Here is a 22218-nt window from a genome sequence, read left to right on the forward strand (position 1 = left end):
CAGCTTCACCCTGAGGTCTCCAGCACTATATACTGCAGTCTTCAGCCAATTACGTTCACCCCATATGATATTAGGAAACTGTTGGAGTCATTAGATACCGCAAAGGCTATGGGTCCTGACAATAGTCCGGTAACGATCAATTCTGGCAGTTATACCAAAGGCTTGTGCTCCAGAATTAGCTGTGACCCTAGCCAAGCTGTTCCAGTACAGCTATAACATTGGTATCTCCCCAGAAATGTGAACAATCTCCCAGCTATGTCCTGTACACAAAAACAAGTTCAACTTAGCCAACTACTGCCCTGCAACTCTGCTCTATACCATCAGCAAAGTGATAAAAGGTATCATCAATAGTGCTACCAAGCTGTACTTGCTCAGCAATGACTTGCTCAATGATGCTCAATTTGGGTTGCGCCAGGGTTGCTTAGCTGCTAACCAAATTACGGCCTTTGTTCAAACCTGGATAAAAAGGGTTGAACTCCAGAGATGATGTGACAGTAACTGCTCTTGATATCGTAACATGTTGTGATCAAGTTTGGAATAAAGGGATCCTTGTAAAACCAGTGTAACTGACTGGAATAATACCTAGTACAAAGAAAGACACTTATGCTTCCATTGGAAGTCAATCATTCTCGTTACAGCACAGAAGGATTCAGCCCATTGTATTTCTGTCAGCTCTTCAAGTGCAATTCAGACGATCTCGCTCTGCTGCTCCTTTCTCTTAGCTCTGCAAATAGTTTCAATTCAGAACCTTATTGTATTTCCTTCCATTATAACCTCAGGTATTCCACTCAAAACCATTCCACTTGTTCTGTTAAAAAAAAATCACTTTTTCTCATGTCACAGCTGTTCAACAGGTTTCCTGTCACTCCAATAACTTTATACTCAGTCTAGTGGTGGCACGGTGGTGCAGTAGTTAGCACTGCTGCCTCACAGTGCCAGGGACCCAGGTTCAATTCCCACTCGGGCAACTGTCTGTGGAGTTTTCACATTCTCCCCGTGTCTGTGTGGGTTTCCTCCCACAGTCCAAAGATGTGCAGGTTAGGTGAATTGGCCATGCTAAATTACCCATAGTGTTAGGTGTGGGGGAATGGGTCTGGGTTGATTGCTGTTCAGAGGGTCAGTGTGGATTGGGCCAAAGGGCCTGTTTCCACACTGTAAGTAAATCTAATCTTACCTTTTCCCTTTGATTCCATGGGCTTCAACAATCTTACAGAGAAACTCTGCTTCACACCTCATTCTATAATGAATCTTCTGATTGGGGGTTGGGAGTGATATCAATAATTAATGATTATTGAACCAAATACAAGTAAAGTTCTTACAATTTTCAGATATATGGTACATAATTGTCAAGGTAAACTTTTAAAAATTGTTTTACAAGAAGTTGAATACATTTTCATTTGCTTTCAGGCTACAGAGATGGATGGAACTCAAGACAGCCATGTGACTCTTCTCAGAGCCCTCCTCACTGAAAAAGACGAGGATCTCAATCAGCTCAACAAAGAAATGAAGAAACTTCAGCTCATCAACAAGCAACTATTAGAGGAACAATGCTTGGGAATGTCAACAAATAAAAGATTTCAGGACAAGGTAATTTTTCATTTATTGATTTCTCTACTCTTGTAATGTATAGCTGTGTAAATAAGAACTTCATATGTGTGGAGAAGATATCATTTTAAGACATTAAAAATCCACAGGATATGCATTTTATACTTTCTAAATGCATCAGAGTTAAATAAATTCAAAATAATGAAATATTAGTATCTCATATTACTGTTCAATCTTAATGGGGAGTGCATATATTCTGTTTCAAATAGCTAGTTGATGAAGGATAAGACTGGAGTCAATCTTTATTCAATTATACATTAATTTACAGAGTGAAACATTATAAACATCCATTTGCTAACTCAACCACCCAGTTGCAGTAAGTGTCTCCTCAAATGTGCGTAATTGAAACCACTTCCTTCTCCAAAAAATCACTCAATGTGAAAATTCACTTCTGTGATATATATTGGATACCAAGTGGAATAGCTGGTGAATTATTCACCACATATTCCCTTCCCATTTACATTGTTATGCCCAGAACTTGCCAATTTATTATGGCTCCCAATGAGATGTCCCAAATTGTCAAACTCCTGGGTGAAGAGGGTTAAACTGGCTCCACTCCTTTATTCTATTGCCTCACTTGGTTGCAACAAGATTAGTTTAAAAATAGATCCCTTTTCTTGTGGATATCTTTCTCCTCCTAAACTAACTTGGATTTAAAAAGAGCCAATGTATTCCAGTCTTTCTTCAGTTAATACAAGAGTGAGCTTATTACTTAAATTGAAACTGGATTTTTAACTCCTGTCCTGTTGCATTCTGCAAAAGGGAAAACAAAAACTGTGTTTGTAGTTTGGAACATAATAAGAGGAGGTAGCTTTCTGTAGGATGGGGGAATCATCACTTCCTTGTTTGCTTTGTTGTCATGAAAGATCACAGTGCAGTCTAATTTGACTTGTCTCTTCCCCCTTTCAACTTCTTGTCGCATTGTTAGGAATGACATTCCATGAGTCTTCCTTGCCAGATAGCCACTTAACTTTCACAGCCATTTTTAGTTTTATCAACTCTCTTTTAAAAAGCACATTCTGGAAATACAGGTAGAAAATGTTCACAACTTACTTCATGATTCTTACCTTGTCATTGCAATACTGAGTGGCTTTGAGGGGCCATTGGAAATGAGTCAGAACAAACTGTGCAAATTAGTTTGATGTGAATTAGCTGGTCTGCTTCTCCTGGGCCCTGCTAACCACTCCACTTGCTAACCTGTACATTTATATACCAGTGTTGAACTGGGGTGGACAAAGTTAAAAATCACACAACACCATATATCATTTCAGCTGCATGATGCTGTAATCTTTTGCTATAAATTCAGTGTCTTATGATCCTGTTCCACTGTTACGTCATGAAGGAGCAGCGCTGCAAAAGCTAGTGCTTCCAAATAAACCGGTTGGACTGTAACCTGGTGTTGTGCAATTTTTCACCTAGATCCGTACATTGGCACCTGTCTCCTATTCGACCCCAACCTCACCACGCTAGGCGCACACTCTCATTTTGCTCTGCAAAAGGTTACAAAGAAAGGGTATGTAGTGTTTCAGAAAGAATGGCAGGTGGGAAATGCCATCTGGTGCCAATAAATTTACTTGGGTGGTACAGAAAAGTGATGTACTCCAACAGACTGCTAGTGATGAGGAGTAATCAGTTGATTTATGAAGATGAGTTTCAATATTATGAGATTCAAGAATTCTGATATGGCATTACCAAAATCATTGTATCACAGGCTACCTGTGTAGTCATGGAATAACTACATTTCAAGTATAGCCTTACTGTACCTGGCTAAACAAGTAAGAATGATTGCTGTTTGCATACTCCTCAAAAACAAAGGTTTCATTCGGTTGTACAGCCAAAAACTTAAATCAAAAATGAATGTGAGTGACATGAAAAATAAAGGTTTGCATTTATTTTGAACTTTATGAGTAGGTTTAAAATTACATGCAATTTTATACTGATTTACAATTATAATTGCAAGGCTTGTTTGTCCCATTGAAAGAACACAACATTCAAACTATAACATTACAGCATAAGCTGAAGAGTATTAATTGGCTATGCTACACCTGTGACAAAGAATTACTCCACAACAAAAAGGAAGCTTTTATTGTACTTAAACACTTAGGAGTTGAACAAATTACAAGCTTCAAACCAGAGGTATTGTATTGTCAGCTCTTAACTGGACCTTCTCAATAATCAGAAAGAGAAGTAAAGATAATCAAGATAAAGCATTGTTACCCATTGAGGTCACTCATATATTCAGTAAGTAGCTGCATCACTGTCATCTTCAATAGGATATAGGGGTGAGGGGCTAAGTACTTACCTATTTCAGACTTTCAGAAGATAATTTGCAATTGAAGTTCTTTGTTAAAAATCACACAACACCAGGTTATAGTCCAACAGGTTTAATTGGAAGCACACTAGCTTTCAGAGCATCGCTCCTTCATCAGGTGGTAGTGGAGGGTAATTCTGTGTGTTAGGATTGAGCCCTCCACTACCACCTGATGAAGGAGTGATGCTCCGAAAGTTAGTGTGCTTCCAATTAAACCTGTTGGACTATAGTGTTGTGTGATCTTTAACTTTGTACACACCAGTCCAACACCGGCATCTCCAAATCAGAAGTTCTTTGTGGCAGACTCCATCCACAATTTTGTGATACAAACCAGCAAAGGCTGTCTAGCTAGTGATCTTTAGTATTATGGAGGAATACTGCTACCTATATATTCTGTTCTGGAACAGATCAACACCGCCTCCCCCCAAAAAATAAATAGATTAAGAAGATAGCCTAGACCCAAACCTTTTCTTAATTTTAAAGGCAAGTGAAAAGCATAGTGTTCTGAATGTGATTTGTTTGGTCAAACTACCAGGCTTGAAGTAAAGCACCCTTTATTCTTACACTAGAGGTAGAATACAGACAAAATAAGAAATCCCATAAACACACCTTTGGCAGGTGAAAATTCAGTAAAATAGATTGTCTCACATGCAACATTTCTCCAGTCCAGGAGGAAAGAATATCATGAGAAAATTCTGAGAGAAAGAGAAAGAGAGAGAACTCAAGCCTTTTGCTCCAGCAGGGAAAGATATATAGCAGCATCAACACCGTAACAGCTACTGAAAACTAAACTAGAATCCTGGTTCTGTGGGAGATTGAGCACCCACTCATGCTTCTTTTGTTAGCTCAAAGCTAGCTACATTGCTGGGCTCAGAGCAGATAGCTAGTTTCCAAGTTTACACAACTGTTTACAAAAAGAAATGACAGAACAAATCCTGCTGCCCTGTTGGAGAAATAATATTTCTGGTAGTCTGTTTGTCAGAGAACTGCCTCTAGGCATCTAAGCCATGAAGAGAATTTGAATTGTCAACTATCTCCATTGTTTGCTTTTCCCAGAAGTGGAAAAAGAAGAACCTGATAGGTGAGAACAGGAATGAACCAAATGGCCTCTTGCTCTCATATTCGGTCTGCTCATGGCCAATATTCTAGCTCAACTCCACTTTCCTGCCCAATTCTCATATTCCTTGATTCCGTGAGAAGAATTATATCTGTCACAGCTATAAATTATACCTAGTAATGGAGCATCAATTTAGCCTGGGGACAAGCAATTCCAAAGTTTCGCAACCCACTGAGTGAAGAAATTCCAATTCCTTATTTTGAAACTGGGTTGCCAGCTTCACGAGTGACCTTCAAAGTTTTGTCTATCTGAAAGATATCACCTTTCAATTTTGCTAAACTCCAGACAGCAGTCATAGGACAATCCTTTCATCCCACGGAGCAACCTAGTGAACCTTCAATGTGCACAAATGTATCCTTCCTTAAGTATGGAGGCCAAAACTGCATAGACAGAACTCCAGCTGTGCTCTTGCAAAAGCCCAATACAGCTGGAACAAGACTTCCTTATTGTTGTATTTTGTTGCCCTTGCAGTAAGCTTTCATAATTGTTTGCTGCACCTGGAATAAGACCTCCATCCAAGTCAACCAAGAGGGGATACATTGCCAGGGCACCAATGCCACCACGGCCCTGAATTTCCTCACTTCTGGCTCTGGTAATATCTGCAGAACCTCACAATCTGCTGTTGACAAATACATTCCCAGGCGACCAATGCCAGGATCACCACTTTACCATTGACAGTAAGAGCCAGAGGACTCACACATTAGTTGCAATGACTAGATTCCCACAGGATCAGGACTCATAGAAATTCAAGGCACCTTCAAATCAATGAGAAGTATCTGTCAATTGAATTCCGCTCCATCGATGTTCAACTGATATGTGACTGCTGGAAAGTTTCCATGCATGTCTGTGCAAGGTAAACTGAAAACTGCCACAGGTCTCCAAAGCTCCAAACAGAACTAGTGTGTGACTCCTTAGAAATGAAGGCCGTCTTCTAAGAATATTGTTGATGGTGCTACTTGGGTGTCGTACCACTAATGCAGAGGAACGTTATAACCAGAGCTACATGGCCACAAAGGCAGCCAATCAGCTGAAGATGCAATTCAGGAACCGGGCAGATCTGGAGCATCCTCTATTCTGTGCCACCAAGGGTATTGAGAATGAGGTGGCCTGCTGTGCCTTGCAGATGGAACTACAGAAGGTGCAAAGTGCAGACTAATTAGCATTCTCAAAGGATGGGGAGCTAGATGTCCTCAGGGAGCCCACAGCCACTCACTAACCATAAGAAACCTCATATAGACCCACTCCAGCGATTCAGATGAGCTGAGTACATGCTGCCTTACAATGCAACAATGCTGAACTCGCTGCCTGGTCCCCACTGCTGTCGTCCCCTCTTTCAACACATTCCCACAATCAATAATTCCTCCAACTCATGCAAATCTTTTGCTCAGCTTCTACTTTGGTTTGTACAATTGTCTTCAAGACTGAGCATTGTGTGAAAGGCAACAGGCAGCAAGTTGATGACTGGACAATGGAGAATTCTCCATTGTGCTATTGCCCTGTGGCATCAGCAGAGTTAGAGGGATGCTGCTCATTGAGCTGCTCTGACAGATTTTGCTGCAGACATCCTGTGGGGTTTCTCAGGATCCTGCTAAAAGACAGTCCACCTGTATAGGCACAGGCTCAGTTGCTGGGCCAGGAGGCAGTTTGTGGGAATTTGAGTGGCTGGGCAAGGCATGAAAAATGGTAACAGCTTGAACAGAATCCTCACTTCCATGTGCCCTTTCTCCACCTACTCTCTCATGGTCCACCTGCGAGCCAAGAACTGAAGACAACCATTAACAATGGAGACATGGTGTCTCCTAGATAACTGGTTAGGCATTCTGCAACCCTGCTGCAGCAATCAGAGTGCTTAATGTCAGAGGGATCCTCCAATTCTAATGCCTCTTTTTGGTGTTGAGCTCATTTTAGATTAGATTTTAGATTACATTACAGTGTGGAAACAGGCCCTTCGGCCCAACAAGTCAACACCGACCCGCCGAAGCACAACCCACCCATACCCCTAACCTAACACTACGGGCAATTTAGTATGGCCAATTCACCTGACCTGCACATCTTTGGACTGTGGGAGGAAACCGGAGCACCCGGAGGAAACCCACGCAGACACGGGGAGAACGTGCAAACTCCACACAGTCAATCGCCTGAGGCAGGAATTGAACCCCAGACTCTGGCTCTGTGAGGCAGCAGTGCTAAACACTGGGCCACCGTGCCGCCCACCGTGCCGCTCTTCTCTCCTGCAATGAAACAGTAGGTAGTGAGTGTGAGAAATGAAAAGTTTTGAGATAAGCGAGCATTGTGATGATGTGAGATGGATAAATTATCAATAAGTTGAGACAAAAGTGTCAGTGTTGGCTATTCAGATGTGGATGTGGTAAAGTGTCAAAGCAGACAAATATGTGAAACTGCAGGGTGTGGTTGTCTCAGGTGTGCTGTATGGGAATTCAGAGTGTGTGGGCTGATGCTTGAGAGATGCTATGCATCTTTCGTACACTAGTGTGATCATTGAACCTCTTGAAGAACTGAACTGCGCTTCAAAGACCACACTCCTGCCTCTCTGTTTTAACTAATTTCAGTCAACCACCTGATGAAGAAGCAGCGCTTCGAAAGCTAATGCCTCCACGTAAACGCATTGGACTATAACCTGGTGTTGTGTGATTTTTAACTTTGTCCGCCCCAGTCCAACACCGGCACCTCCAAATCAGGCTTTGTAAGCCTGGCCTTTTTCACACTGAACAGTCCTTGGGTTTGGATACTCACAATCACAGTATAGCATTCAGCGAAACAAAAGACAGACAAGGGAGGACCTTGTGGGTGTGGAATCTTTGAATCTTCTGACTGGTAGAGTCCCTCTAAAAGAGACTCTTCACTTGAGCAGTTAAAGTGAGTACTGGTTAGCTCAGGTGGCTGAATAGCTGTTTGTAATGCAGAGTAATGCCAATAATGTGGGTTCAATTTCCACACTGCATGAAGGATTCTCTTTCTCAATCTCTCCCCTTGCTTGAGGCATGCTGACCCTTAGGTTAAACCATTACCAGTTATCTTTCTCTAAGTTCAATGGTCTGGTAGGATTATGAAAGCTTTACCTTATGTTCAAGTTCAACCCAAAACTTGCATTCATAAGAACATGAAAGAATGGAGCTGGAGTGGGCTGACTGGCCCCTCGAGCCTGCTCTGCCTTCAATACGATCATGGCTAATCTTTTCATGGACTCAACTTATGCCTGCTCACCATAACCCTTAATTCCTTTACTGTTCAAAAATCTACCTTTGCCTTAAAGATATTCATCGAGATGGCCTCAACTACTTCACCAGGCAGGGATTTCCAAAGAGGAATTCAGAGGATAACACGTGAGGAAAACTCAGTAATAAGAAATGAAGGCTGGATATGTAGATGTCAGGGAGAGAGAGAGCTTTGTCTTATGCACTACACAATATCAATAAAATCTTCACCTATGTGCAGGAACCCTAAAATACATAAACCAATAAAAGGAACCCAACAAGATATTACTTTAAGTGGTCAAGTGTTTTCCCCAATTGCATATTAATCATTCCAAAGCCCCTTTTTAGAGAAAACTGTCTGGATAGACATTTTAATCAACCTGATTAGTTATGACAGACCTCTTGAGCAGATGAGACTTGAACCTAAGCTTTCTAGCCCAGAGGTAGGGACATCACCACTTTGCCACAAGAACCCTGAGAACTGTCTATGTACAGTTGAATTGTTGAACGCCCTTGTCCCAGCGGTTAAACTACAGCATCTTTGCATGAAAATCTTAGCAAGCAGTTGAACATTTCAATATTGCTTGTTTTAAATATGCTGCATCAGTGTGGTTGATATTGTAGAACATTACAAAGGATTTACTTTAACTTAAGCATTATTATTCTTAAATCATTATTCTTTAGTGGTGCTCTTTTGATTTACAAATTACATTAGTCAACTTATTATAAAACAAATAGTCATCTACTTTTTCATGCTTTGGTTATAACGAAACACCTCACCATGGTAATTGCAATAACCCTTGCAAGCAGTGGGAAAAGGTCAAGTAATTATACACCATGAGTTGTCACATGATTAAATGTCACATCATAAAATGTCCAGACACAGGTCAAACTACAATTGGCAACTCTACCTCAATTACGTAACTACAAGAAGTGATAAGATTAAATATTCAGTTTTCATTTAGCTACAGAGTCTGTGTTTTTTAAAAAGTCTTATTAAAATGCTTGACTTCAAACAAATAACAAAATTCAGATCATGGAACTGATAAATCCCATCAGTTGCAACGATGAGGCCCAAAGCAGCACAAACCCAACTGTTACCATAGTGATGTGGTTGGTGCAGCAAAAGCTAGATTAAGCAACCTGGATATGTGCCAGAAGTCTTAAAGCAATATCAGCAACTGCCACATGAAAGCTCAGCAATATAATATTCAACTTTAAAGCAATATATCATTGCAGATAAACTCAATGAATACTTCTAAGGTGGAATGTTCACCTAAGGTGGAATGTTCACCTTTCCTAATAAGTTATCACTTTCTAATAAGAAAACACTTACCCCATCTGTCATACAAAAGGTTAAGCCACAGTGTAACACATAAAGACAAGGAAGATCCCGACTCTGATGGCTGGTATGCAACACTTTAGCTGATCTTACCTGATTGTGGAATTAAAGTAATAAACCTCAACATTTGAATTGAGGAAGGATTTCTGCTCCTGAATGCTATGTAGCATTTTCTTGCCAGAAGTAGGTCTTGATAGGTGTAGACTCATCCATGATACTTTCACAATGTTATTGAGTCTGGAAATCAAGGCACAGGCAAACATAATTGAGGTGTTAATGTCCTTTCAGACTCAACCAACGGCCAGTAATTTTCACCTGTGAAAGGGAGAAAATTGGAAGAAAAAGCACTGAATCATGAAATTTTATTTAAAATTAATAACAAAACCAAACAGCAAATATATTACAAAATGACTGACCTGTACTTTTATGGGATGGGGAAGGTGGTTATCACCCATAAAAATGATTGTAACTCCAGGTTACTGGGATGTATAGATTAGAATTAGAATCCTGACACCGGGGTCTGTTACTCAAGATTTCACCACAGGTTATACAGCAATGAGTCCTGAAGTCAATCATCATTGAAATCAGTGAGAATTTCAACTTTCCTGCTCCCACATCACAATGAGAAACTCCACTAAAAACTTACAAATGTAACTGGGCTTTTAATTTTCGCATTAGTAAGAAAAACACTTGATGAACAACAGACCTGGATCTAAGAAACTAATTTTATACATGTGGGCAATTTATCAGCTGTTAGAACATTTTTAAAACAATTAAGTGTTTTCCAACATATTTTATCTCCACTCCCATGTGTATGCCTCAGTCGTTAAGAAGATGTGTCAGCAAGGCTTGTCCAAATGCACAGGGAGGAACAGGCCGGTATGTGGAGGCAAAGACTCTTGTCTGCACAGGCCTCTGGGCTACATGCTATGGGAACAGAGCTACCGCAAGCATGGGAATGTCCAATTTCCTCCATTGATAGATTGGTAGCTTACATGGAGAGCCAGTTCCAGCACCATTTGATGTGCTGTATATGCTACAGACCTGCACTCCATTTCCCCAACCATTGGCTCCCAGGACCAGAAGCATGCCGACATGGGGACGGGGAACAAGCCACACCGTCCAGATACTCTTTCCTCACAAGGAGGCAGGTCAATGCCTCGAGGCCTCCAGCCAGACGAGGAATCACAAATATCCCCCTCAGAAATTTCCTCTCAGGATACTCCAGAGGTGGCCTGGCCTTCCACCTCTAGCCTGCCTGCCCCCTTCTGACCTTCGCAAATTCAAGCTGGGAAGGGTCTACTTAGAGTCATAGAGATGTACAGCATGGAAACAGACCCATATCCCTCCAAATCTATCCTATTCATATACCCATCCAAATGCCTCTTAAATGTTGCAATTATACCAGCCTCCACCACATCCTCTGGCAGCTCATTCCATACACGTACCACCCTCTGCATGAAAAAGTTGCCCCTTATGTCTCTTTTATATCTTTCCCCTCTCACCCTAAACCCATGTCCTCTAGTTCTAGACTCTCCCACCCCAGGGAAAAGACTTTATCTATTTATCCTTTCCATGCCCCTCATAATTTTGTAAACTTCTATAAGGTCACCCCTCAGCCTCCGACACTCCAGGGAAAATAGCCCCAGCCTGTTCAGCCTCTCCCTGTAGCTCAGATCCTCCAACCCTGACAACATCCTTGTAAATCTTTTCTGAACCCTTTCAAGTTTCATAACATCTTTCCGATAGGAAGGAGACCAGAATTGCATGCAATATTCCAACAGTGGCCTAACCAATGTCCTGTACAGCTGCAACATGACCTCCCAACCCCTGTACTCAATACTCTGACCAATAAAGGAAAGCATACCAAACGCCTTCTTCACTATCCTATCTACCTGCAACTCCACTTTCAAGGAGCTATGAACCTGCACTCCAAGGTCTCTTTGTTCAGCAACACTCCCTAGGACCTTACCATTAAGTGTATAAGTCCTGCTAAGATTTGCTTTCCCAAAATGCAGCACCTCGCATTTATCTGAATTAAACTCCATCTGCCACTTCTCAGCCCATTGGCAACTTGCTTCTGTTTAGGAGACACTCAACATGAATGGGTCATCCAATCACAAATGCCCCACGGGTTATACATCTAAACCTCCAAAGTCCACAGGCTTCAGTGCTAAGCAGGCTCCCTCCACCTCAACTGCAGAACCTGGAATAACATTGAAACATTGTAGGAAGGAAAGACAGGGGCAAAAAAAAGGGCATTTTGTGGCATGTGTATATAAAGTCTTGCATTTGCATAGATGTTATTGGTTTTCATATCCATCAATTTGTTTGAGTCTGTGAATGTAACTGTGCCAGCATGATGCCGAACCTCACAGCCATTTAAGACGTGCAATGAATCGATGTGTATGTTGAGAGCCTGCTGTAGCAAGTGGAAGCAAGATGAACAAGGCAGAAAAAGGCAATGGGAGCTGTTGGCACCATTTCCTCTCTTGGTCAAACATCCCTATTCTTTCCCTGGTGCTTGTGTCCAAAGGTGCTGGTGCTAAATAATTGGTCAGCAAACTCTGGGGTAGAGAGGTGTACAGTGCACAGAGAATCAATGTGTTAGGATCTCCAGGGATTAGGCAGGTCACTGATCTCTGATCTGTACAGTGCATGGCTCTATTTTTAAAGGTATTTGTCATATAGAAGGTCTCACATTGGTGCTAACTCTTGCAGCTCCCTCCCCCACAGGTTGAGACACTGACCCTGTCCACCCCCAGTGTGGTTGCAGCCACTTTCTTTCCCATTGTGTAGTTTTGATTTCTAACATGATAAGGCAGCAGCAATTCATTGGGCAGTGACTTCCAGCCTCCGATCTAAGCCCCAGTCAATCCACATGAACCTGCACCTTCCAACCTCTCCCCCTTGTGTGTGTTGTAGGAGGTTCCCAGGTGTAGTCATATACTGTACTTCCACTGTCCACCAACCATTCCCTGGTTTCTCTGGACAGACTTAATGGCCTTATTGCAATCCAACCCCTCCAGTGACAATCAGACAGCCCTGGATAAAAAACTTTTTCACTTCAGGCTGCCTGGCACAGACAGTATGGGGCCTGAACAGATACCAAACTTTCAACTTGAATCAAAACCCATTCAGACATTCTCTTTAATGTCAGAAAACCAATTGACCTCAAAGGCAATGCCAGAAACACAATGGCAAGCACAGATTTTGTGTGAAAATAAGGGACCCACAATCAGAATAATTGCAGGCCTCAACCTCACCTGAGGTAGTGATACCCACAGCTATTCGTCAGATGGGTTCCAAGGAGCTAACCCAGAGAGCATTCGAAAGGTGGTGATCCCTGGCAGCATTCCAAAGAGCTATCCCCAGAAATGTTCCTATGAGCCAGCAGTTAACTCCAGTGGCTGTTTCCAAGAGCTATCTCCAGAACAGGAAACCCGACAGCAATTCTGAGAGCTATCAAACGCAGGCCTTTTCTGAACCAGGGGAACCAACAGCAACTGACAATGACCAGCGGAACGAAGAACGCCAAATTCCAAAAGTCACTGACCCAACTGATACCACAAAGCCTCAGGCATGTGGTGAACACTGGCCTACAAAACCTGCCTGACAGTAAGGAACACCATATACTTACCTGCTAGATCTACTCCACATCCTACTGCATTAATGGACTCAACCCAGACTGAAGGCATACACAGTCCAAAGTTTCCTTTCAGGTATAGCAAGCAGGAATAGCCTTTTGTACTTCAAAATCAGTGGTGAGTTTAAACTCATGACACCCAAAGTTTCCAACTTCACTAACAGGGAGGGAAAGGGGGGTGGTGACAGTGCATGGGGCTCTCGCCTGACTAAAGTTTCTTTGATTAAAACTGTTTAGATTCTAATAGTGTTTAATCTGTTTAATTTAATAATGTATTTAATTACTGTCCTCTGTATAATTGAGAATGTTAAATTCAGTTTAGTACTTTTACCTGTATTTCTTGTATTACACTTAGCTTTTCTATTTAAATAAACACAGAGATTCTTTTGCCCTTAAACTCCCATCTACCGCTGTCTTCATTTCACATTCCCAAATAAGTCCAGTGTGTAGAACCTGAGATCTGGTGGTGATTTGAATCACCTAAAATCAGTAAATTACTGATTGCAAACCAGAACCATACAGATGTGCTCCTATGTCTGCCTATACTTTTACTGCAAGCGTTTTCTGTGGAGGCAGTTGAGATTATTAATCTGGATTCGCCATTAGGCCGTGATTTGTGATTTGCTGAGATGATCTGAACAAAAAAATAAAGCTTTGACCCTTAATTTTATTATGCTGAACAGGCCCAATTATAAAATTATTTATCTGGCCAGTTTGCTGGCATGGAATTGTCCTAATATTTTCATTGAAGATTAATGCCACTTGATAAATAATTCATGACCTTGGATTTAAATTAAAACATTCAAATACGTGAAATTAGTGAATAAATGCATTACATGCAATTTTTAATTTTTAATTGTGCTTTTTTTATTGTTCAAACTACTTAGACTAACAAAGCTCTTGAAAACAAGGTAAAAGGAGACACAACTGATTCTAATCACACTGCACCCGTAGTGCTACAACAAAGAATCGGTAAGATTCCCTTCCATTTATTCCATATATGATCCAGTTTAAAACTTTAAAAGGAGCATCTCATTGACTACTTCAGTTCTGACCAATATTAGCGACAGCATACTGACTGAGTCACAGCTTATCTTTGTTTTAGCATGTATAACATGTTAAAATGTTTCAAAATTGTGAGGACCTTTTTGGCAAGTCATAGAAGGAGAAATCAAGAATGATGATTTAAAGAAACCAGCATCTTAAAAGAGGAGAGTTACAGAGGCTGAGAGTTTTTAGGAGGGAATTTCCTTCAGGAATATGAAAGCACAACTACTACAGTTCAAACCAGGAATGCTTGAGGCTAACATTGGACCAGGTGCTTGAGCCTATACACAACAGAGTTGAGAAGGATGAGCAGTAATATTACATGTAAAGGTTTGAGTGTACTTGACAGGGAAGATGCTGAGAGGATGTTCTCCCTATTTAACAATCTAGAATGGGGACATAGTTTAAAAACAAGTTTCATTTAAGATTACAAATTTCTTCTTTTGGACATTTGTCAGCATTTGGAATTCTCTTGAGGTTGAGAGCACTTGAGGTTGAGACATTGAATATGATTAGAGTAGATTAATTTCCCTACAGTGTGGAAACAGGCCCTACAGCCCAACTAGTCTACACTGACCCTCCGAAGAGTAACACACTCAGACCTATTCCCCCTAACTGATGCACCTAACTAGTATGTGGAAGGTTTGTGTTAATTTTTTCAACTGCAAGAGAATCAAAGGATATGGGGAGTTGCGGAGGCGGAGGGGGGGCGGGGGGGAGCGGGGGAGGGGGGGATGTTGTTAGGGAGACAAGTTGACAAGACTAAAATTAGGTAAGCCACAATAATTAGGTAAGCCAGAATAATTAGGTAAACCACAATCTCATTGAAAAACAGGAGGCTTGAGGGGCCGAATCATGTACCCAAGGTATTCTTTTGTTTGTTCGTTAGGAGGAGCACAGATATCTCAAATCTCTGTAGGGCTCGGGGGGGGGGGGGGGGGGGAGGTCATCAAATAGGGAGGTGTGAGGCCATGGAACTACACTAATATTGATTTTTGTTTTGTTGGATGGGGCACCACTACATGTCAATGAGCACAGAGATCATGGTCTGATTGAAATCTGGAATGAGTTAAGGTTTTTTAGCTGGAAAATTATTTTTCATTTTTTTGTTAAAATTGAATTCATCTTTTGGAATCTAAACTTTGATCCTATTCTGCAAAACCAGAATGGTCCCATTTCCACCCAACAATGATGAAAACCAATCTTGCCAACCATATTCTACACCTCAGTGGAAGTGCAGAGTGTAGAAACCCGAACATTCAGAGTCCAGATCTCCAATGTGACAGCCCGAATGAAAGCTCCAAAGGAGGGGAAGGATGAGACTCACTGCAATAATCTTTGCCTTCTTCCACTAACCGCATTGGGAGTGAGCTGGAATTGCCATGGGATTTCGGGACCTTTGTGTATTTTAAAACATTTAACATAAAAACAAACTCACATAGCCCAGAGTGACAAACAGGTTCAAAACAAAAACTGACAATTCAAAAGAATAATGTAAAGCATTGAATAACCTTGACTAAAGGTCTGCGATTTGCTTTCAGGCCACAGATTTCAATACGCATTTTGAAATCACATTCCGTAATTCAGGATTAGTTGACTTTGACAACTGAAACTCAATAACCTCATAATCAGCATATGTAAAGTGGTATTCAGTACACACTGAAGTGGAGAATACCAAATCAATTCAATTATAAGCAATAAAACAAAATTGTTCAGAAGTGCAATTATTGAGGCAATGGATTTTCAAAGTATTTAAAATCTTTTCCCAAAAGGGTTTTTTTTAAGATTAAGATTACAGTGTGGAAACAGGCCCTTCGGCCCAACAAGTCCATACCAACTCTCCGAAGGGTAACCCACGCAGACCTTTTTCCCTCTGACTAATGCACCTAACACTATGGGCAATTTAACATGGCCAGTTCACCTGACCTGCACATCTTTGGATTGTGGGAGGAAACCAGAGCACCTGCAGGAAACCCACACAGACATGGGAAGAATGTACAAACTCCACACAGACAGTCGCGCATGGCTGGAATTGAACCCAGATCCCTGGAGCTGTGAGGCAGCAATGCTAACCACTGATCCACCATGCCACCCCTCCAAATTTAACTGATGCTCTGTCTCCCAGCAATCCCCCACTATTCTGTCCCACTATACATTTCATTTTTTAAATGTATTTTGGTGCATTTTCTTGCATTTTGAAGTATGGGATGATTCAGTATTAAGGAAACAGACTCTGTTCTAAAGTTTAGAAATTGAGAGACAGACCTTGTGAAGTAATGGATCCTCCCCACATTCCTCCTCCTCTTTAAAGTTCAATTAATTCAACCACAGATGATGAGTAACATCAATTCCGACATTCAGATTTCAGATTGTAACAGTAAATTATACAGCTTTAGGGAGGGGGTTGGTTAATTCAGTTCACTGGACAATTGCTTTGTAATGCAGACTGACACCTAACTGCGTGGGTTAAATTCCCACACCAGCTGAGATCAGCATAAAGTTTCCACTTTTGCAACCCCTCCCCTTGCCTGAGGAGTGGTGACCTGCAGGTTAAACCACCACCAGTTGTCTCTCCAATGGTCTGAGAAGACTGTGGCTATTTGCCTTTTACAGTTTTCAGGACCTGATTCCCAAAAAGGGAGCATTTCATTCGTCCTTTATTGTATAATATGTTTGGAAAACTGTCCATTTTCTCATTTTCAGAGAAAATATCAGGGCAACCCATAAATATTTATATCACTGTAACAGTAAATTTTCAATCTGAATGCAGTTCTCTCAGATTTTGTCCACAAATCAGTAAACTGAGGAGTCAGTTGGAAATTCCTCGATGTTGCAACTTGAACAGTAATCCATCAGAAAGGAAAGAATGTCCAAACAAACACAGTGATAGTGGTGGTGATGGTGGTGCTGGTGGTAGTGGTTGGGGGTGGCAGTACTCGTATTGAAACTCCAGAATTCCACTTAGTAGCCACTTGTTTCTATTGCAATTGTTCTTTGTCAAACGCTGGGCAGGTAATAAGTTTTTACAACATATGAATGTATTCCGATTGCTCTTGGAGGTTGAAGGAAATTTCTGAGCACCCGGTACAGGGAGTCAGATAGTTGAACTCGACAAAGGTGGTGATGTGAGGCCATAAATAAGGGACCTGAAGTGTTTTTAAACAATTTTGCCAGTAATTATTTTTATTTACTTTTACCTGATTGCAACTTTACTTTTTTAGAGGATCTAAACAGATACCTCAAAGAGCTTCAGGAGGCCAATGGTAATGCTGTCAATGAACTCATGAAGGCTGATGAGGAAATCTCCCAACTGAGAGGTGAAATGGCTAAACTAAGATCAAAATATGCTGAAGAGCTGCAGGATGCCAAGAAACAGAATGACTACCTTAAAGATAAGGTGTTAAGTTTTAACTATTACTGATACTAACCAGATATCATTTTAAAATGCTTTCATTGCTAATGTGCTATCTGTAGCAATAAAACAAAATCAGTTTTTGAATATGACGTTTGATGTTGTTGAGTAATCTTACACCTGTCACCAACAAATCTTGAATATGGTTAAGAGTTGTTTGGTTAAAGAACTGGTTGATAACTATAACTCATGGAACTGTCCCCTCATGTGGTACGGACTTCTTCTGGCATGGTGACAGTCCTAGAACAATAAAGTAAATCAGCAGCCCTTTTTACACTTGAACTGATTAGTCTTTCCAAATATAAAATAAAATGAAATGCAGAGGAAAACAGACTCTCAAGGCCCGATTATCCAATTTATGTCACTGTGTATTTCACACCATTACCCAAGAAGCATATCAACTTCAATTCCTTCAGGAAGGAAGACGCAGCAGGAAATTGTATGGGGTTAAAACCTAAAATGCAATATTTCGCCTGGCTACACCCCACAATGACCCATCTAGCTGGACTGGGGTGGTGGGAGGGGTGGGGGGTGGGTTCATTTGTCATGCATGCTGAGCTAGTGGTGAAATCCCACCATGAGCATTCAACAGCTGATCGTGTTCCAGAAAGAGCTCCACAGTCACAACAAAAGTGGATGGTGGGACTAGTGACTAAAAGAAAATCCCTGCAGAAAAGGCCAAGGATCCTTTATAAGACTGCAGCCAACGTTGAGAATTTTAGAATCATAAAGCAGCAAAGATTCAACAAAGAAGGGAGCTACAGAGCGCACCATGGGTGACACAGTAGCTAGCACTGCTGCCTCGCTGTACCAGGGACCTGGGTTCGATTCCATCCTCAGCAGATGGTGCAAACATGCTCCTTGTTTCTGCGTGGATTTCTTCTGGATACTATGGTTTCTTCCCAGTCCAAAGATGTGAAGGTTAAGTGGGTTAGCCATTGGAAATGCAGGATTACAGGGATAGGGTGGGTCTGGGTGGGATGCTGTTCGGTGGGTGGGTGTGATATCATTACACTGAATGGCCTGCTCCCATACTGAAGGAACTCTATAATTCTAAGATGTGTATGCTGTCCCTCTGCCTGAGTGTCCCAACTAGTCCCACTCTCCTGCTCTTCACACAGCATTCCAAATTTATCACTTTGGGTGATTAAAAACTTCCTTCTGAAGGCTGTGATTGAATTTGCCTCCACCACAGTCTAAGGGTGTGCATTCCAGATCCTTACCACTCACTCCTTAAAAGAGTATTTACTCACATCAATATTGGTTCTTTTGCAAATCATCTAAAATTATGTCCTTTTCTTCTTGATCTTTCTACTAACAGAAATAGCATTTTGTTCTCTCTACATTATTCCAGCTTGAATCTTCTCATCTTGAAGGAGAATAGTCCCAGCTACTCCAATCTATCTATGCAACACAAGTCCAGCATCCCTGCAGCCATTCTCCCAAGTCTTTTCTATACCTCCCTAAAGGCCTCACATCCTTCATAAATTTTAATACCCAGAATTAGACACAATATTCGAGTTGAAGTAGAACCAATGTTTTACAAGATTCCGATAAGGTCACTGGGAAAACCTTCTCAATTCAAAGAATCCAGCAGTCTTAGGGAGTGTCAGTAGAACAAGCAAATGATAGGAAACCAGGCCCCATGAACATGTCTTCAAGGACTGGGGAAGGTTCAGCTAACAGGAGTTCCAGCAGATGCCTTGGGGAAATAGGCAGAAATCTAGCTCAGGGCAGGAATGCTAAGGGGAGGGGTTTTAATGTTGCCATCTTTCTTTTCTCACCAGTTTTCCATGCAAGCAAATTGTAGCCTAAGAGCTTTTTACTTGCATAAAAAAAATCAATATGATCAAACTTGTATATCAAGGTTAATTTTCTGACTTTGCACTCCCATTTGGAACACTTTTTTTTATTTTGCATTTTTTTATTGGCTTTGCAGAAACTATGCAAATACACCTCTTTTGTGATGTGATGCATTCAAAAGAAAAGAACAAAAGGTTGAATAAATTATAGACTCAAGTTAATAGTGACATATAAAAACCACAGGTTATTTCCTCTACATCAGTTAGCTACCATGTGTTATTTATCCATCATAGGCAAATTATATTTATTATAATCAAAAGACAATCAGGCTTATTGGAAACACGAAATAAAAATGAAAGATGCTGGTAGTGTACAGATTCATCAACTGTCAGAGAAGGGTAAAGGAAATACAAGTTACTGCAAGATATCTGTTTGCTCTTCAATGATGACTGACTTGCTACATACTTCCAGAATTTTCTTTTTGTAATGTTTTAATAAAGCATTAGTTAAATTAGTGCACAGACTCCACCTAGAGGCTTGATCAGATTCTTGCTTTGTATGATTAAGGTGTTTAGTCTGAAATGATTGCCCTCAGTTCCATTTCATACTTGCACTATAGTTAGTGGATTGTGGTTTTCAAACCTTTCGTTTTTTGAACACTGCCATAATCCACACATTAAACTTTCTTGAATTCTGACAATAAAGTGCACAAAGCAAAGCCGTATCTTCATTGCAGAAAACATTTTTTTTAATGACAATACATGAACTGAAGTAAAAGCCAGGATTTATCAAATAGTGGGGATTCCTGGCCTTCCTACCTTTCCATCTGGGTCAGTTAGATGGAACATAAGAACTAGTAGCAGGAGAAGGCAATTCAGCCCCGCGGGCCTGCAGCACCATTCAACGTCATGATGTCAGATCTCATTTCAGCCTCAACTGAAATTTCCCAGCCAGTCCCTTGAACCCTTTAATCTGTTACTAATTAAAAATGTGACTATCCCCTCCTCAAATTTATTTAGTGCCCTGGCGTCCTCTGCACTCTGGGGTAATGAATTCCACAGATTCACTACTCTGAGAGAAGTAATTCCTCCGCATCTCTGTTTTAAACCTGCTATCCTTAGCTGACTGTCTGAGGCTATTGAGAAGGCCACTCAGGGGATTATAGGATGCCCAACTTACCCCGACCTGCAAATCTGATGGTGGGTGATGGTAAAATTCCAATGTGCTGGGAAAACAACAAATGCATATATCTGATAATAAGCATAAAACTCATAACACCTAATCAGAAATGCTTTACAGTAATATACATATCCATGAATTTCATTAGCATTTTGTACTTCACTATTCAGTGACTGATAGTTTATCAGCATGACCCTCAAATTTACTCTAGTTCTCACACTCTCAGATTAACAGATTGCATTATGATCTATCCAAACTCACTTTGGAGGAGGATGCTTTTGGCTTATTGGATGAAATCCATCAATTACGGAACGAGTCCCGAAAGCTCAGAGAAGTCAATCACAAACTTGATGAAGAAAACCGTCAATTAAAAGAAGTGCTTTGGGATTTCAAGCAAGAGCGGAAATGGCTGTCAAAGAAAATCTTCAAGAAAAAGAGGGTTGAAATGGCCAAAAGGGGTATGATTTTATCATGCAACTATCTCAGAATGTCTGTGCAACACCAAAATCTTCAGGGTGTTTGACACTTCAGCAGTAATCACTGTGGTAACAGAGGAAACAAAGTCAGAAGTCACATAACACCAGGTTATGGTCCAACAGGTTTATTTGAAATTACAAGCTTTTGCAGCACTGCTTCTTCATCAGGTGAAGTCTTCACTTGAGCAAGGAGCAGCTGTCCAAAAGCTTGTGATTTCAAATAAACCTGTTGGACTATAACCCAGGTGTTACGTGACTTCTGACCTTGTCCGCCTCAGTCCAACACCAGCACCTGCACATTATCGGAAACATGGCATCCAACATCTGCACAGCAAGCCCCCAAAAATTGCAATATAATAATGACCAGAGCATCTATTTCCTAATGGTATTAGTTGAAAAATAAATACTGGTCAGGAAAGCACAAAGCACAAAGAATGTTGCTGCACTTTATGCACTTGGTGCAGTCCAATTATTTACATTCATCTAAGAATACAAACATAGCTTTCAAAGGACAGCACTCCAACCAATGCAACACTCCCTCAGTACGACACTGCCATACTCTGCACCAAAACTCAAATTCATAACCTTCTGACTCTGAAGCCAGCTTGTTAGCAACCAACCCACAGTTGACTTCTTTTAAATGCATGGTAGAAATTAGATTGTTTAGAAATTTATTAGTTTTAATTATTATTTCTTGGTTATACAACATCAGATTGATTCCCTAAATTAAAAAGTAGTAAAGGTAAAGTTGCCATACTCTTATCAGTCAATAGGGCTTACTCTAACAATAGAAAGAGATGATGGTGGTGGTTTAACCTGAGGGTCACTACACTTTAGGCAAAGGGAGAGAGGTTGAGAAAGAGAGTCCTTCACAGTAACCTCAGCCGCTGCAGGAATTGAACCCAACTCTTGGTGTTATTCTGCATTATAATCTAGCCTACAGAGTTAACTAATCAGTAAAGGCTTGAACAATCAATTTAGCCTGACATTTCTATACTGATCAAAGGCTACTAGTAATCGCTGGGAAGATCTTCCAGATGAGGTGTTAACAATAATCCCTCTTGT

The 22218-nt window shown here is 40.9% G+C and overlaps 1 protein-coding gene across 3 annotated transcripts in view; it reads left to right on the top strand.

Annotated features, from left to right (window-relative positions):
- Window positions 1-22218, top strand: part of LOC122555492 (uncharacterized) — an 81668-nt gene that overhangs the window by 23764 nt on the left and 35686 nt on the right. For all 3 annotated transcript variants that reach the window (XR_015758904.1, XM_087992888.1, XM_087992889.1), the window contains exons 3-6: window positions 1408-1587; window positions 14124-14208; window positions 17505-17680; window positions 20904-21135. Coding sequence is in view for 2 of the 3 variants with exons in the window: in XM_087992888.1 (XP_087849014.1) it covers window positions 1408-1587; window positions 14124-14208; window positions 17505-17680; window positions 20904-21135 (673 nt within the window). In the remaining variant the exon portion in view is untranslated. The remainder of the gene's footprint in view (window positions 1-1407; window positions 1588-14123; window positions 14209-17504; window positions 17681-20903; window positions 21136-22218) is intronic.

This window comes from Chiloscyllium plagiosum, unplaced genomic scaffold (genome assembly GCF_037043375.1).
Source record: "Chiloscyllium plagiosum isolate Xiang-an unplaced genomic scaffold, Cpla_swu_hap1 HiC_scaffold_12, whole genome shotgun sequence".
Taxonomy (NCBI): Eukaryota; Metazoa; Chordata; class Chondrichthyes; order Orectolobiformes; family Hemiscylliidae; genus Chiloscyllium; species Chiloscyllium plagiosum.